The sequence below is a fragment of the Colletotrichum chrysophilum genome (genome assembly GCF_026319265.1).
Source record: "Colletotrichum chrysophilum strain AFK26 chromosome Unknown scaffold_39, whole genome shotgun sequence".
Lineage (NCBI taxonomy): Eukaryota > Fungi > Ascomycota > Sordariomycetes > Glomerellales > Glomerellaceae > Colletotrichum > Colletotrichum chrysophilum.
The window spans coordinates 98,695-113,117 of NW_026517326.1; the positions used below are offsets into that span (position 1 = coordinate 98,695).

Genomic DNA, 14,423 nt, shown 5'->3' on the forward strand with positions numbered 1-14,423 from the left:
TTGTATTGAATAGATACATTTGGGGGGCCTTCAGACGGGATCTTCAACTCGGGTGTCCAGACTTTGACAATGTGGTTCTAGACGTTGTAGCACTCGGCATGCCCGAGCAGGGGTTTGTTGGTGATCTGCTGTGCGCTTGAAACTCAGGAGTGGCCTGCGTGTAACATAACTGCCTCTTTGAGTATTGTCAGAAAATGGAGAAGAAGAAAAAAGTTGCGAAAGACTTAGAACAATGCCCCCAATTGACAGACACATCGTAAAAAAGCAAAGAGAAACTCCTCGACGGGGAATTGAACCCCGGTCCCCGGCGCATCGTATGAATGACAAGCCGATATCCTCACCACTAGACTATCGAGGATGCTGATGATCATGTCTGGGTAAGGCGCTCAAAGTGAATATGGAGCCCACGACGCTCTCCCTCCCCACTTAGGTCGCTAAGTTAGCGAGAACAGCGAGAGACGAGAAACCTAAGGCTCTTTCTATATGTTGTTATTATTCTAGTTATTATTATTATTATCCTCACTGTTATCATCCTCACTGTTATCATCCCTCTTCTTTATCCCTCTTCCTCGTTCCTCTTGTGGTCCCATCGTCATCTGGAAGAGCTCATATCTCTATTGATGCTGTCGCTATCCCCCTTTTCTATCCTTGATCCCATTAGTTTAACTCCCCTTGTAATTCTTCCTGTCGTCACTATTTTCATCTGTCATCTCTGCTGTTATTATTCTTCTTCTTATGGCTGTCATTTCTGTCGTTATTACTCTTACTGTTGTAGTAAAGTTGATACTTCAATAAGGATAATAGCAGTAGAGGAAATGACAGGGGAAGCGATAATAATAACGATAACAGACGAGACGACGACAGACGACGCGGACGGATTACACGTATACGTGGTAGACACTGCCCGGATAGTCAACTGACACTACCCAGCAAACAAAACTTATATAAAATGCTATTTATATCAAAATGAACATTCTGTCATTACCTTTAAAGGCAGAACATAATTAGACTAGATACAAAGATAAACCCACCTTCCATTAGAGTCTACGTCGTACATCATCAACGAGACCTTGGATCTAATTCTGTCCATAGAAGCTCCTGTACGCCCATAGTTCCACCTCTTTTTATTCCGTCCGTCCCTGCTCGGTGCTGTTGCCGTTATCATCAGAATGAAACCCTTTCACAACTATCAGCTTGAAAGCACCAGCCCACCCTGGCCTAGATGCCTGAACCCTTTCAGACGAGAATCTATCGTCTTGCTCGGCGACCCCCTGTATTCACTGCATGTATCCTGCTGATCAGGGAGGAGAATATTGCACACCTTGCTAAGCATCACGTCCAGAAAATACAGGTTACACCTCCTAAAGTCGCCAGTGATGTATCTACATCGATTACTACTGACGTAATTTGAAGCATCATTTCATCGTTCCATCGCTATAGTCGTCGTCGCTTTGGTCATTGTTATTGACGCGTCCTCTTCGTCTTCGTCATTGCCGCCGTTGTCATTGCAATTATCCTGCATCACTTTTCGCTCAAATAACAAAGTTCTTCGGAAGAATTACGTCTCCTAAACCTAGGTCCACTGTGACTAGCCCCTGGCGATGTAACACCATGTGCCGGATCTTGTCCCCTGATCATGATGCTTGATGACGGTGCCTCGGGAGAGCCCAAATGCCACCGAGAACAACAACAGGTTACCAAACAAGAGTGTTTCGAAGGGGATTGAAGGGGCCACTCAAGTCATGGTCTACAAAGTTCCCTGGGAATGACGTTCACTGCATCGATGGTTGACACTTCCGAGAGGCACAAGCACACGGCGAGGCAAACGCTGGGTAACTCTTACGAATCTGCTATATTCTTTGTATAGCGTACCGTAATAATCAAAAGTCATACACCCGTATCCTCATGCAATCGAGACTCGAAGAAAAACGTCGAGGCTAAAAGTATGGCCTGATGTATGCCAGGGCATGAGAGGTCTATCTCTATTTACGCCTCATTGTATCCTCTCTGCTTTTTTTGTAATGCCTTCACTAACCTTGTTCATAGACTCGTATGCACACCGGGTTTCCGTATTGAAATGCGTACCCGGTAGTCTTTTCGTACCCTCGCCCGACTCGTCAAGAATGGCGGACCGCTAGTCTAAGACGACCCCTTTTGTTGGAAAAACCTAGAGCAAACCCCAAGTCGCCGCGGCAACTAGGACCGAGGACGCTGGTCCGCCTCGTCCTCGAGATGGATCTCCGCTGCTTCAGTGGAAGCGACATCGTCATCGACAGCGGGGACCGAGATGACCTTGTCCTTGTTTTGACGCTCCCATGCCGCATTCTGGATCTCAGAGAGTCCGATTTGCGCGCTAAAATCCGGTGGCGGTGGCGCTTCCTCATGAGTCGCATCCCCGTATTCTCCAAGGGTCTCGTCAAACTGCATGTCCGTATCGTTGTCCCTGTCGTCCGAAGAGTCAGGCTGGGCGTCATCGCTGGCGTAGCCTTCCATCCCGAGAGAGTTGGCCGGGCCATCATTGGAGCTCAGGGAGTTCCAGTTCCACGTCTGTGTTGCCTGAAATCCGTTCGATCCAGCAAAGTTGTCAGTCATACCGATGCCTTCGTCTTCGATGCTGTTCTGGATATTCTCACTGCCAACGTTCGTGCTCGAGCTGCCTTCATAAGGCGGGAGCTCATCCTCTGTCTCGCGCGACACCGTGGCCATTGTGCTACTAGCCAAACCACGATTTCCGCGCGGGAGAGTTGCTTCGGCTCCGGTCCCAAGTCTCGACGATCCAGTTAGGGAGGAGCCCCCGGCGAGACGTTGATCTTCCCCCGAGCTGGTGTCTCCCTCTTCGTCATCTTCGCCGCCCTTGTCGAACTTGTCGAAGATTTCCTTGAAACGGGGACCGCCCAAGGGGCCGTCTGAGCGGCGGCGGTAGAACAGCAGGTACGCTGCCTTGGTGATAACACTCTCAGGCGATGTCTTGCTAACCGACGTGTCTGGGTTCTCATTAGCTTGGCTGCGTTTTAGCCGCAGGGCCTCACGTACCGTTGTAGTTGTACCACTGTCCATCGACAAAGTTACGTCCGTACGCCGTATAGTGACCGCCACCGAGACCGCCGAAATGGTCATCGACGGCAATGAGGTCGTAGATCTCTTCCTTACCCGTCTCTTGGCAGAGGACGCGCTTGTGCAGATCGAGACCTTCGATGGGGAAGTCGACCAGAACATCAAGCTTGTCGCGGCGCCAACCTGAGCTGCTGAATCTCTTCAGGTGGACAATGAGGATGTCTGGCGTTTTCCAAAGGTCGAACTTTTTGCTGGCACGTCGGTGTTCTTTGCAGCGTGGGCAGTACCACATGTCCTGCTCAGACAACACTTCGGCCTTCTCGAACTCGTCCAAGCATTCCTCAAGAGTAATTCCCTGCTTCTTACGAGCCATTCGCGTCTTACGCTTCTGCTCGAGAGCTTGGTCCTCAAGTTTCTCGGGTTCGACAAAGGTCCTCTGGCCGCGAGTGTCGTCGTCGCGATCTTCCTTACCAAAGACCATTTCCCAAGACTCTTCGGTCCAGTCGACGATGATGCCCTCGCCAAGACGGATGAGGGGGCCACCGGGAACTTCGTCCAACGGCGATGGCTGGGGCGCAACGTCGACAAGATTGTAGGACTGCTCCTTGCTGTTCCGCAGCTCCTTATTGCGACGCTTGTTGCCTTTCTTGCCGTATGTCTTGTTGCCCTTGTTGAACTTGCGGCGGGCTCCACCAACCTTATGGTTGCCTCTACCACGAGCGGCCTGCTTCAAGTCAGATGTGGACCTGATGGTTAGAAACGGGAGAATGCTTACCTTGGGAGGGAGTCGGACCGGCTCATCCTCCTCCGACTCGTCTGCCATGCGGGTCTGCTCCTCAACCGACTGTGGAGATTGCTCCTCGCTCACACTCTCGTGTTCACTGTCAGCGGTGTGGGAAGAACCAGGGCTGTTGGAGTCTGCCTCGGGCGTGGTCTCGGGTGCCCTAGAAGCCAGAGTGCGGAAGTTCTTGTTGTCGTCGACTGAGTTCCAACCGGTTGGCAGCGGTGAGTCACCATTCTCGTTGAAAAAGCTGAGCTCAAACAGGTTCTGCAGTTGAGGCGGAAGGTAGGCGCTGCTGTTGACCCATTTGGGGCGAGTGGTGTTAAACTGCTTCAGAGCTTGTCGGCCATTCGACTTTTGCCCGCCTGCGACCATGGAGACATCAACTAAGTCATCTTCTCCTTCTACTGAGTGGGAGACAATCTTACTGTCCCCCGATGAATCAGCGTCGGACTGGGACGTGATGACCATGTCGGCATCGGTGCTGTCGTCGTTCTCGGAGAATTCGGACCAAGTAGAGAATGTCGCCACCTTTTCCAAGATCTTGCGGCGAATGGCGTCCTCGTTCCGAGACTGTTCTGGTTAGCACAAGACTGTTGACAACACAGGGTGTCCACTTACTTCCTCGGGAGTGAGAACGATGAAGTGGGGAGGCGAGGCCACATCGTCTGATCTCATGCGGTAGGTGTTGTTGTTATTGCGCTTGCGGTGAAGGACAGTGACGACCATTCGCTCGGTGAGAGGATCGACATAGGGCTCGTCGCTGATGTCTAGCATAGAAGTAGGCGCACCCATCTTCTTTTGCTTGGGAGGATAGTTCGTTGGTGCTACCTCAAGCTCGTGGAAAGTGGGAATGTCGTTGGACTGGATCTCATCCGACACGTCGCTGCTATCGTCGTAGACCTTGAAGAATTTGCCCTTAAACTCTTCAGCTCCTAGTAACAGCTCCACAGGCACGCCAGTCTTATCCGAGATGGTCTTCTTGAGCCCCTCAATGGCGCTGTGCTTTGACAGCTCAACCTCGATCTGTACAGGCGCATCGTTCAATGGCAGGAATTTGACAGTTCTACTCCACATGTCCTCCACGGGAAGCGGCAAGGTCAGATTGCTAAAGGGGTCGAAAGTGATGGAGATCTTGTCGCAGACGGGGCACTTCAGAGTCGACTTGTACAGTCCGGTGAAGAGGTCCGCGACAACTGAGTCGTCACGCTTGCGCGTGATGTCCCACACCTCTTCCGCCATCTTTCGGATGGCCGCCTCATCGCCAATCATCTCATCGGTAGAATCAGGCTTCTCAATGTACGGCTTCTTCTTGATGCGGCTCAGATCTTCCTGCAGGGCGTCGAGAAGAAATCCGAGGAACTCTTGAGTGTCCTGCTGACCCCAGCCCTGGAACGTGCTGCGAGCGCGGCCGACAGTGTTCTTGAAGTCGCGCGGGCTTACGGCGCCTCTTGACTCCGCGTAGATCTCCTTGAGAAGATTGCCGTATGCCATTGCGACCTGTCCCTTGTAGCCAAGCGCGTTGGCCTTGTTGATTTCCTTCTCGTACTCGCCGGTCAGGAAGTACTTTGTCAATTCCTCAACGCTGCGAACGCACTGAAGAGCCGAGTTCATGTAGCAAGTATTACCCAGATTTTGGAGACCGACGGCGCCAAGACCTCTGCCTGGCTTCTTCTGCTGGGTCCGACCTCTGGTAACAGGCCCCGGAGCAGGGCTGTTTCGGCCACTGGTGCCTTTCCCTTGTGTAGTCAAGCTCGAGGCGCTACCTCGTGAGGCAATGACCTTGTCGTTGGCGGTTTTCTTGCCCAAGCCGGACACCCAGGAGTTGGCACTGTACTGTTCATCAACGACAAGGATGCAGTCCTGCGATAGCCCGTAGAAAGACACGGGAGAACGGCCGTTGTAGTTTTCGTCGCCTGTCCTGTCATCCGCCGTAACCTGAACGCGCTCAGTGTCTCTAGCAAGAGCCGTGAGGACAGTCGGTCTAATCAGCAGCTTTTGCCAGGGGTCGGCCGAGGTTTCGGCCTGCTTGTCGGGGTTGGGTGACTCGGGCGGCGTCAACGTAGACGGGGGCGACAGGTCCTGCACAACTGGCGTGGTCGGCTTCTGCAAGACTTGCCACACACGGATCTTGCGGTCAAGGGGAATACCCATGAGCTGCTTCAACTCCTTGTAAAACGCATTATACGGCATGGTGGAGCTTCGGGCCAAGACGAACGGGCCCTTGGCCTTGAGCTCGTCATTAACCTGGAAGGGACTGGCAGGCGATTCGACCCTGTGAACCGTGAAAATGGGAGGATGAAGCTCGAACATGATGTTGGCAGGGCTTGCAGCGTCGGTCGCCGTGTTGATAGCAAGACGAACAATAGGCTTTTGGCCTTCCTTCACACCATACCACTCAGACACAAGCGTCCAGGCATCTTCGGGAAAGAGTTCGCATTCCTCCAAGCTGACGCCGGGCTTCATCCGCACAAAGTCATCGCCATTGGGTTGCTTCAGAACCTCGAGGATCACGCCCGAATTGTCGACAGGTCCCAGTGGCTCGTCTGACGCCTCTTTCTTTGCAAATTTGGGGTCTCCACCCAGCGCTAGCGCCTTTTCCACCCACGATCTCGACACAATGTACGCAACAGTGCCTGCTTTGGGGGGCTCGTCGTTGAAAGCCTTGAGAAGTGTCTGAATCGTCTTGATCTGCTCTGGCAGCGGAGGAATATCTGCAACAGTTTGGTCAGCAAACAACGATTAAGCGTGTCTGAAAGATGGATCCTACCCTTGTCTTTGGGTGCACCGGAATGACCGTTCGCAGCGTTGTCGGGCAAATCGACGCTCATGGCGCGGGGCAGGTGTGTTTTGGAGGTAGACGGGGCACTCTCGGGGTCCTCGGTCGTTTGGGCCGGGGTCATCTCGACGTCCTCCTTCATCTCAACGTCGGCGTCGGGGTCCATGCTGGAAGCACGTCGTTTCAAGGGCGAGGAAGAACGTTGGTGAGGGTTGGCATCACTGGTCATGATGGCTCGGCGGGAGACGTTGAAAGGAGACCGGCTTCTGGCTGAGTGGTAGGTCAGCGCAGTGCCAGTCTCGGGGCCGGAGATGTCCCCTCGATCGCTGTCGATGGAGAGATCGGCGACACCGCAAGGCGATGAGGCGGTGCTGGATGCGTAGTCGGCGGAGACAAGAGAGCCGGTTTGCAGACGCGCAGGCAAGCTTGAAGCCGGGACAGAGTCGCTGCGAGCGTAGGTGGGAGTCGACCGGCCGTCGGTTGACGCAGCGGAGAAGGAGAAGGCCGGGTCGTCGTTTGGCTCGCACGACGGGAGGACGGTGTCGGCAGTGGAGGAAGTGCTGGTGCTAGGCACTTGGTCGTCGCAGGACTGGTTGCGGGAGAGCTTTCTCTTCTTTGAGGAAGACGTGGTGAAGGCGAGCTGCCTGTGCAGCTCCGGGATGGCGGCGGGGGAAATCCAAGTGTAGCGAAAGCAGATGGGAGAAGGCGTCTTGCATTAGTAGTGCAGTGCAGCCAGCCAGTCGTTCAAGCAGCAGGTCTGTTTGGCGGATGGCAGACAGACCCAGGGCAAAAGCACAGAACAGAAGGACGGGGGAAAACAAAGTAGAGGTCCAGGTCGACAGGGCGGTGGAAAACTACAGCTGAGGACCTCCAAGCGGACTGCGCATCGGGGCTTGTGGGGTGGGAGGAGAGAGAGAGAGTGTGTGTGTATGTGTGAGAGGGCGAAGGCGGAAGGACCGTACGGAATTGGATCCCACAAGGAAACGGCAGGAACTGGTCCAAGTCGTGAGTAAGGTACGGAAGGGCGTGGACGGTGGTAGACGTAGTGAGTGAGGTAAGGTAAGAGAAGGCGACGGGCAGGTATGTGTGCGTTTGAGTTGGGGGCAGATCAGATACAGATGTGCGCGCGTCTGCTTTGCGACCTGTGCTTGCGCCTTTCTACCTTGCCAAGTGCTGTGGAAAGAAAGCACTGTAGAGGATGGCTATTGGAGGCGGTTTCAACCCTGGTGGTGGACGTTTGCTGCTGCAGTACTGCCGGATTGTCTGTTGTCGTACAGTGCGGAACAGGCAAGATCCAGTAATAAGCCCAGGTCCTTGGTACCTAGAATAATTGGGAGGAGCTGATGGCGGATGCGGTACAGCTGATGCAGATTAGGCCGATTTTACAGACTGCCCAGCAGCGAGCGCTCTCGCTTGGAGGGGGTCTGGGATTTTTTTTTCCCTAGGGGAGGGTGGCTTTGTCCGTCCTGGCAACCTTCTGCCCGAGAAACGAGGTGTAGAAGCTGGGGTGATGAATGACTTAGGTAAGGCGAGGACTTAGAGGGCGCGGCTTAGAGCAAATGGTACGTATCTTGTGAGACGGTTGTCAGTGTCATAGGAGGCCTTAAAGGTAAGAACAGACAATGTTGATTTTTGTTGTTGTTGTTGTTGTTGTCATCCACTTATATTCTCAAAGAGATCAGACATGAGAAAATAAAATGAAGAAACCCGCTGTGAGATGCCTCAATGAATCACTTCTTGTTGTTCTACTTCGCAGAATTGCAAAAGTTGAGGGACAGGTGCACTGAACGGGAGAAGAAAGAAATGATGGAGGATGCCCTTCACTGCTGGCACCGGGGATCAAGTGGCCAGCCTCATAATTCAGATTCCCCCCCCCAACCACACCAACCTACCCACGAGGCAAAGGAGAAAGGGAAAGGGGAGATGCTTTCACAGGGAAGTGATGGTCAACTACACCAAAGTTGAGAAAAATTTGAAAAAATAATAATAATAAATTTGGAAAAAAAATAAAAAATCGTAGAGAACTCTTTCAGGGAAAGTACATGCATCCAATCGGTTGCCAATTGGGATTTCGTGCTGCACCAATGCAGCTTACCCCCACATCTGGGAGGGGAAAGAAGGAAAGGCCAACTGCCACTCCGCGAATCGTAGCTGCCTATTCAAGCTCCCCGGCGTATCCTCATCGCTGAAGCCGGCTTTTTTTCTTTTTCTTGAGGAGGAAAAGAGCGTGGTATTGGAGCGGGCACGGCGGGGAAGGAAGGGCTTTTCTTGACCCAGTACCCGGGCACCTCCAAGTCCGGCACTGGGCAAATCCTGCATGGTCCGAGCCGGGAGCTGCCTTGCGCTGCCCGGAGGTTACTACCGTGAGCCCTAGCCTTGTAATAAGTCCAGTGTTGTTCCCGTTGACCTGCTGACAGGACGACGCGGAACCAGTTGATATTCGAGCAACTTCAGAGCATATCAGGCCGATGACATCTTAAAGCTCATGTCGCTTGGAGAGGAACCCTCTCTGCGCTTCTATGTGCCACGTTTTCCCCTTCCTTTTCTTTTTTGGACTTTTAGGGGCCTGTCCCAAATCACTCCGTGGTGTACGTACACGTAAGGTAGATGCATCGGTCCATGGTCAGGGGTCCGCCCACCGCTTCTTGTCGTTCCTTTCCTCCAGCTTTTCCAATACGGACAGCACTTCAGGTCCAACTGTCAGGAACGGTAGGACTGTTTGTTCGGCAGGAACCATGTCTTTAGCCAGATGTTAACAAACATGGCCACTTGTCTCCTCCATCGTCCGTCAATTCTGACTTGCCATGACAGATCGAAGAATATTCAGTGAAATCCGCGTCAAAGCGTCCCCGCGGCCCCACATACTTCTTACCACGACCTCCCAGCTTGACGTCAGAGTCAGCCCCTGCCTCTTGTCGCCGACTTGGGTATTCTCGGCTGGAAAGCGGCATGAGACCTTCACTCTGATAGGGCATTTCTTCACATCATCCCAAGCCTCTCTTGACCGCCTATCTTCGAAACCCTCGTTGCAGACCACACATTTGGAGCGGGAAAAACAAAGTAAAACCAAAGCAGCAAGACTCTCTCTTGTCGACCCTCAATCAAAAGTCAACCCGTGGTGTTGCCAATCAACTCGACGCGTAACCAGCATTCGCCACATGCCCTTCATTCTTGACTCGTGTGGACTCTGCATATCACCCGACTGCTTGACAGGCCGGACACACGGTTTCGCATTCTATTACTCGTAAAAGCATATGACATGCAGGTCTCTCTTCTGTTTCTAACTACACAAACCCAGGTAGTCTTGTTGCTGTCCAACCCGCTATAGTGGCGGCTGTGGTACACGAATGCAGGCTGCTCAACTCTTGGGGCTCTATCCCAATTCCCGTGGTGAAGCCTCATAACGTCTCCCCCCCCCCCCCCCCCCATCCTGACGATGGATGCGTGTAATAACCGATGCTCGAAACAACTGTTTTGGTGCCAGTACTCTTCTCTCGACAAGACTCTGAGTCCGTTGTCCTTCTAGCAAATGTCTCTTCTTGTAATCACCCCTGGTCTCAACGCCGCATGTGTGTCTTGAACAACCATCTTCCACTCGCTGCTCATAGCTTCGCATCCGTGTCTTCGTATTCGCTCAGGTCTTTGGCTGGCCGGGCTCCCCGCGTCGCCTGCAGACCCGCCCGGAAACTACGCACGTCTTTAATGGGGACTGGCTCCGGCGTGCTCGTCGCATCGCTCTCTTCCTTCTTGACCCCATTCACCTTGGTTTCCGTCTCCGTCGACTTACCCGCCTGGGCATGAAGGTGGACTGAAAGCTTTGCGCGTGTAGCAGAGCCCGGCTTGATGTACTGCTGGAAGAACTCAATCATGTCTGCCTTCGTGAGCAACTTGATATGGGCGGCATCTTCGTGGGCTAGAAAAAGGGTCAGCATCCGTAATCCTCGACACAAGAATGTCTACTCACTCAGCTCAAAGTCGTAGTATTCACTGGCGATCTGGGCCCAGTGGCGGCTGCTCTCCTGGTCAAGGTTCTTAAGCTTTTCCAGACGCTTCACAATCAAACTTCGCTTGTGGCCCTCGAAATCGGTCTCGGACATGGAGTCCAGGTTGTTGGCGAAGAGGTTGAGGAATGCTTCGATCCTCGACTCGAGGTATTCAGGCGTTCGCTCACTTTGAATGATGAACCGGAAGCCATAGGTTGTTGAGAAGCTTCGGACTCCACTAAAGACAACGTAGCCCAACTGCTCCTTGGTTCGGAGTTGGTCGAATGCCGGCTCATGGGTCATCTGGTCGAGGAGCATTGTCTTTGCCCGCGTCATGCGGTCGCTCTTATCCCCAACGTACAGCCACACCTCGATGCAGTGGTTGACGTTTGCTGGGTCCTTCAGCGTCTTCTTGTAAACGTAGTTTGATCCAGCGGGGAGAACAAGAGATCGAATGACTGGCCACTGAGGGCGTGGCAATTCACGGGGCTTCAGGATTGTCTCAATCATGTCAGTCAACTTGAGGGCATCCTCTTTGTACAGATTGCCGTGCACATAGCTTTCAATGTGCACTTGTGAAAGCATCTGCTTCTTGAACTGGCGGACGTCCTCAGCAGTGATGTTGGGCAGCTCAGCCAAAGACTCCTCGACAACGTAGTCACGCTCAGAGTTGAGCCAAGTTGTGTAGTCTGACACCTGGTGGAAGGGCTGCTGAAGCTCCCAGTTGTTGTATCCCCGGTTTAGGCGCTCCTTGATGATGTCGAATCTCTCATCCTTAATCTTGATGTCGCGCATAGTGATGAGAACCTGCTCCAAGAGAACCGCCAACTTGTCGTTGTACCCACTGAGGTCCAGGAACAAGCCGCGGGCGTCAAGGGTGACACTGTACTGCAGACCTGCAAGCTCCGCATCATACGAGTAGGCCTCCAACGCATCCCTAACGAGGTCGGTAAACAGCCTAGCCTTGACAGCATTCTCAGCAGTCGAGTAGATGTTGGGGTTCCGGCAGCTGATGACAAGATTCGCCTTGGGCACCCAGAATGTGTCATCTTTCTTGAACCACGTCCGAGCGATGCTGTCGTTTCGGACGACACGCGGCGCCACTGCCGGCTCCTTGACCTCCTTCTTCTCGACCTCGAGCTTGGTGGGTATGAAATTGTTCTTGTGGGGGAGGTGAAGCTCTGCGAGTCGGTCGGAGGCGGAACTCGAGGCAGCCTTCTTGATCTCTGCCATGAAGTCGTCGGGAATCTTCTCGTGGCGGTACTCGGTGCCGTACCACTTCTCCTTCTGATCCCAGTCGCCAGGGAACTTCTGCGACACGATGGTCAAACGGAAGTTATCAGGTCTCAAGCAAGCCAGTCCCTTGTCAATCAGTTGAGAGTCGAACTTGCGCAGCCGGCTGTATCCACTGAGAAGCCACTCGCGCGGCAGCGGCTTCTGCATGACGGCACTAGTCTTGCTGGTGAAGCGGCTTGCTGGCGTCTTTTGTTTAAACTTGAAGTCAACATCGGCCATGCCCTTCTGCTCATCAAAAATCCACTCTTGGGGCGGCGACTCCCGGAGAAGAGAGACGTATTGGAAGAAGATCTTGACGATCTCCTTGTAGTTCTTGAGGCCCTGTGGTTTGCGTCAGCATGTGAGGCCATAGTAAGATCGGCGAATTCCAAGCTCACCTCCTCGGTCAGGCGAATCTGGCAGTCAAAGATACCAGGGGTGCCCGGACAGACTGGGTATGCGCCGGCACTTAGACCGTTGGCCCAACCCTTCTCCTTGACATAGGCCATGATACTTCCAGGTCCCTCGTGGCCGATCAGGTGGCTGACGTATCGGCTGGGCTGCGACTCGAACATGTTCTCCTCGTCGAGGAACGGGAAAAAGAGGTTCAGTTCGCGCGAGTCCATCACCGGCTTGGCGAACACCTGCACACCGAGCTCGCTTTCGCGGAAGGGCACCTCGGCCTCCCAGCGGTTCGGCACCAGATTCTTATTGGGGACCCCAGCAAACAACTCTGCGACCCAGTCCTCCAAAACGTCCAAAGGCTCCCGTCCCAGAACCACCAACTTCATCCTGTTCGCTGAGTAGTGCTTCTCGTGGAACTCCATAAACTTGGCCCGAACATTGACGCCCTTAGCCTCTGGCTGGGCCTTGAGAACCTCGAAGTTGCCGGTCGAAAAGTGGCAGAAGGGGTGCTTGGGGTTGGAAAGGCTCTTCTCAAGCTGGTGCAGTCGCCATTGGTCGCTCTGGAGGTTCTTCTTGTTCTCGGAGTCGACTGCGCGCAACTCTCGGTCCAGGGTCGATTCGAGGAAGAGAGGCTCGATAAAGAACTGGGCGAAGCGGTCGAGCGCACCCTTGAAGGGGGAGGGGTTCGAGGCCGAGGGCTCCTGGTCGTTAGCAGGCTTTGCAGAGACATCGAAAAAGTAGTTGGTGGAGGTTGCTCCCGTGTATGCGTTTGAGCTGCCAGAGTTGGAGGCGAGGTACTGGGAGTATTCGTTTTCTACAGGGAACTTCTTGGTGCCCATGAACAGAAGCTGCGCAAACAATTGTCAGCCGAGGGAAGCGATTGCGAGGGGGTTTCTTGGTGTGTGTGGAGAAGCGTACATGTTCCACGGCATGGGCCATGCCGGGCATATCCTCTTCGTCGCTGAAGTTTCCGACATTGACGTCAAGGGCGGCGCTGGCCTTGTCTGTCTCTGGATCGTGGACCAGCAGGGCCTCAAGCTTGTTGGACAAGCGAATGACACGGTAGGTTCTGTCGTCGAGCGAAGGGGTCTCGAGCTGATCCGTCACCCGCTCGATAGGCTGGGGCCTCGGCTCGCGAAGAGGGCCATCCAGGTCCCTGGGACCGCGGGCACTGGGCTCTCTGTCAGACATGTCGGCGGAGTTGTGCCTAAACCGTCGAGAGTGAATGACGGTGATGGCGGTAGGTGTTCGGGTCAGGGTGCTGGTTGTAGGATTAATGTTTTTGGTACCGATCCTCGTGCAGTGGTGGTGATAGATGCAGTTGGGTGGAAGGGAGTGTACGGCACGGGGCTGCAGCAGGACGGTTTGGGAGACTGCTGCTTGTCGCCTAGCACTTTGGAAGAAGACAAAAGCTCTGGACGTGGGGTGGGGGAACGCCACTTTTGAAGGATAGGGGACGTTGGGGCGAACGTAGGCAGAGGTGGACGTGGTAAGGAGGGTAAGGTATGACAAGGAGCGGGTGAGGGTTGATTTGAAGAAGAGGAAAGGTGAGTGAGGCACGTAAGAGGTGGGTTCGCAGGTGGATGAGATGCAGCGCAACGAAGTCAGTCAGTCAGGCTGGAGCAAGCTGCGACAGGATTGAGAAAGCACCCGCAAGCCGCAGCGAAATGCAAGGCAAGGCAGATTGGAAAGGCGGGTGCAGTGTGAGTGGTTGGATGAGGTGCCCGTAAGGTAAGGTAGTGTGCGAGTGTAAGTGTCAGCCGTGGGACGGACGGTGGAGGAAGACGAAGAAGCAGCCGGGAAGGTGCTTGGGTGCTCGTGCGGCGGCCGGGGTGCGCAGGTCGCAGGTCGCGGGTCGCAGGACAGGGGGGGAGTGGAAGGAGGGGAGGCGAGCGGGTACAGGTACTGCAGTGAGGGAAGGGTCGTGGTTGCGGCTGGCTGGCGCTGCTGCTGCTGCTGCTGTGTTGCTGTCGCTGTTGCTGTTGCTGGGCTGGCCTGGGCCTACCTACCTTAGGGTGAGATTGGGATTTGGGGACTGGGCCTCAGGCATGTGGCGGAAAGAGGGACGATATGGGGGAGGAAGGACCGCACGGAGAAGTTGAATGTTCCTTCCTACCTACCTAAGTGACAATGCCTAGGTATTCGT

General features: G+C 54.0%; 2 protein-coding genes and 1 non-coding gene across 3 annotated transcripts; all 3 read right to left on the reverse strand.

The window, feature by feature from the left end:
* Positions 1-275: 275 nt before the first annotated feature.
* On the reverse strand, positions 276-358 carry COL26b_005660. Its single transcript has one exon. It is a non-coding gene; the product is annotated as a tRNA-Asp (tRNA).
* A 1,838-nt stretch (positions 359-2,196) lies between these two features.
* On the reverse strand, positions 2,197-6,843 carry COL26b_005661 (uncharacterized protein; the record flags this gene model as incomplete). Its single annotated transcript, XM_053178500.1, has 5 exons — positions 2,197-2,984; positions 3,034-3,778; positions 3,830-4,408; positions 4,457-6,549; positions 6,606-6,843. 5 exons carry the CDS (start codon positions 6,841-6,843, stop codon positions 2,197-2,199), a joined length of 4,443 nt encoding a protein of 1,480 aa, XP_053037511.1.
* Positions 6,844-10,216: 3,373 nt separating this feature from the next.
* COL26b_005662 (uncharacterized protein) lies at positions 10,217-13,468 on the reverse strand (the record flags this gene model as incomplete). The annotated part of the gene is made up of 4 exons (XM_053178501.1): positions 10,217-10,527; positions 10,579-12,214; positions 12,271-13,125; positions 13,196-13,468. 4 exons carry the CDS (start codon positions 13,466-13,468, stop codon positions 10,217-10,219), a joined length of 3,075 nt encoding a protein of 1,024 aa, XP_053037512.1.
* Positions 13,469-14,423: the final 955 nt, after the last annotated feature.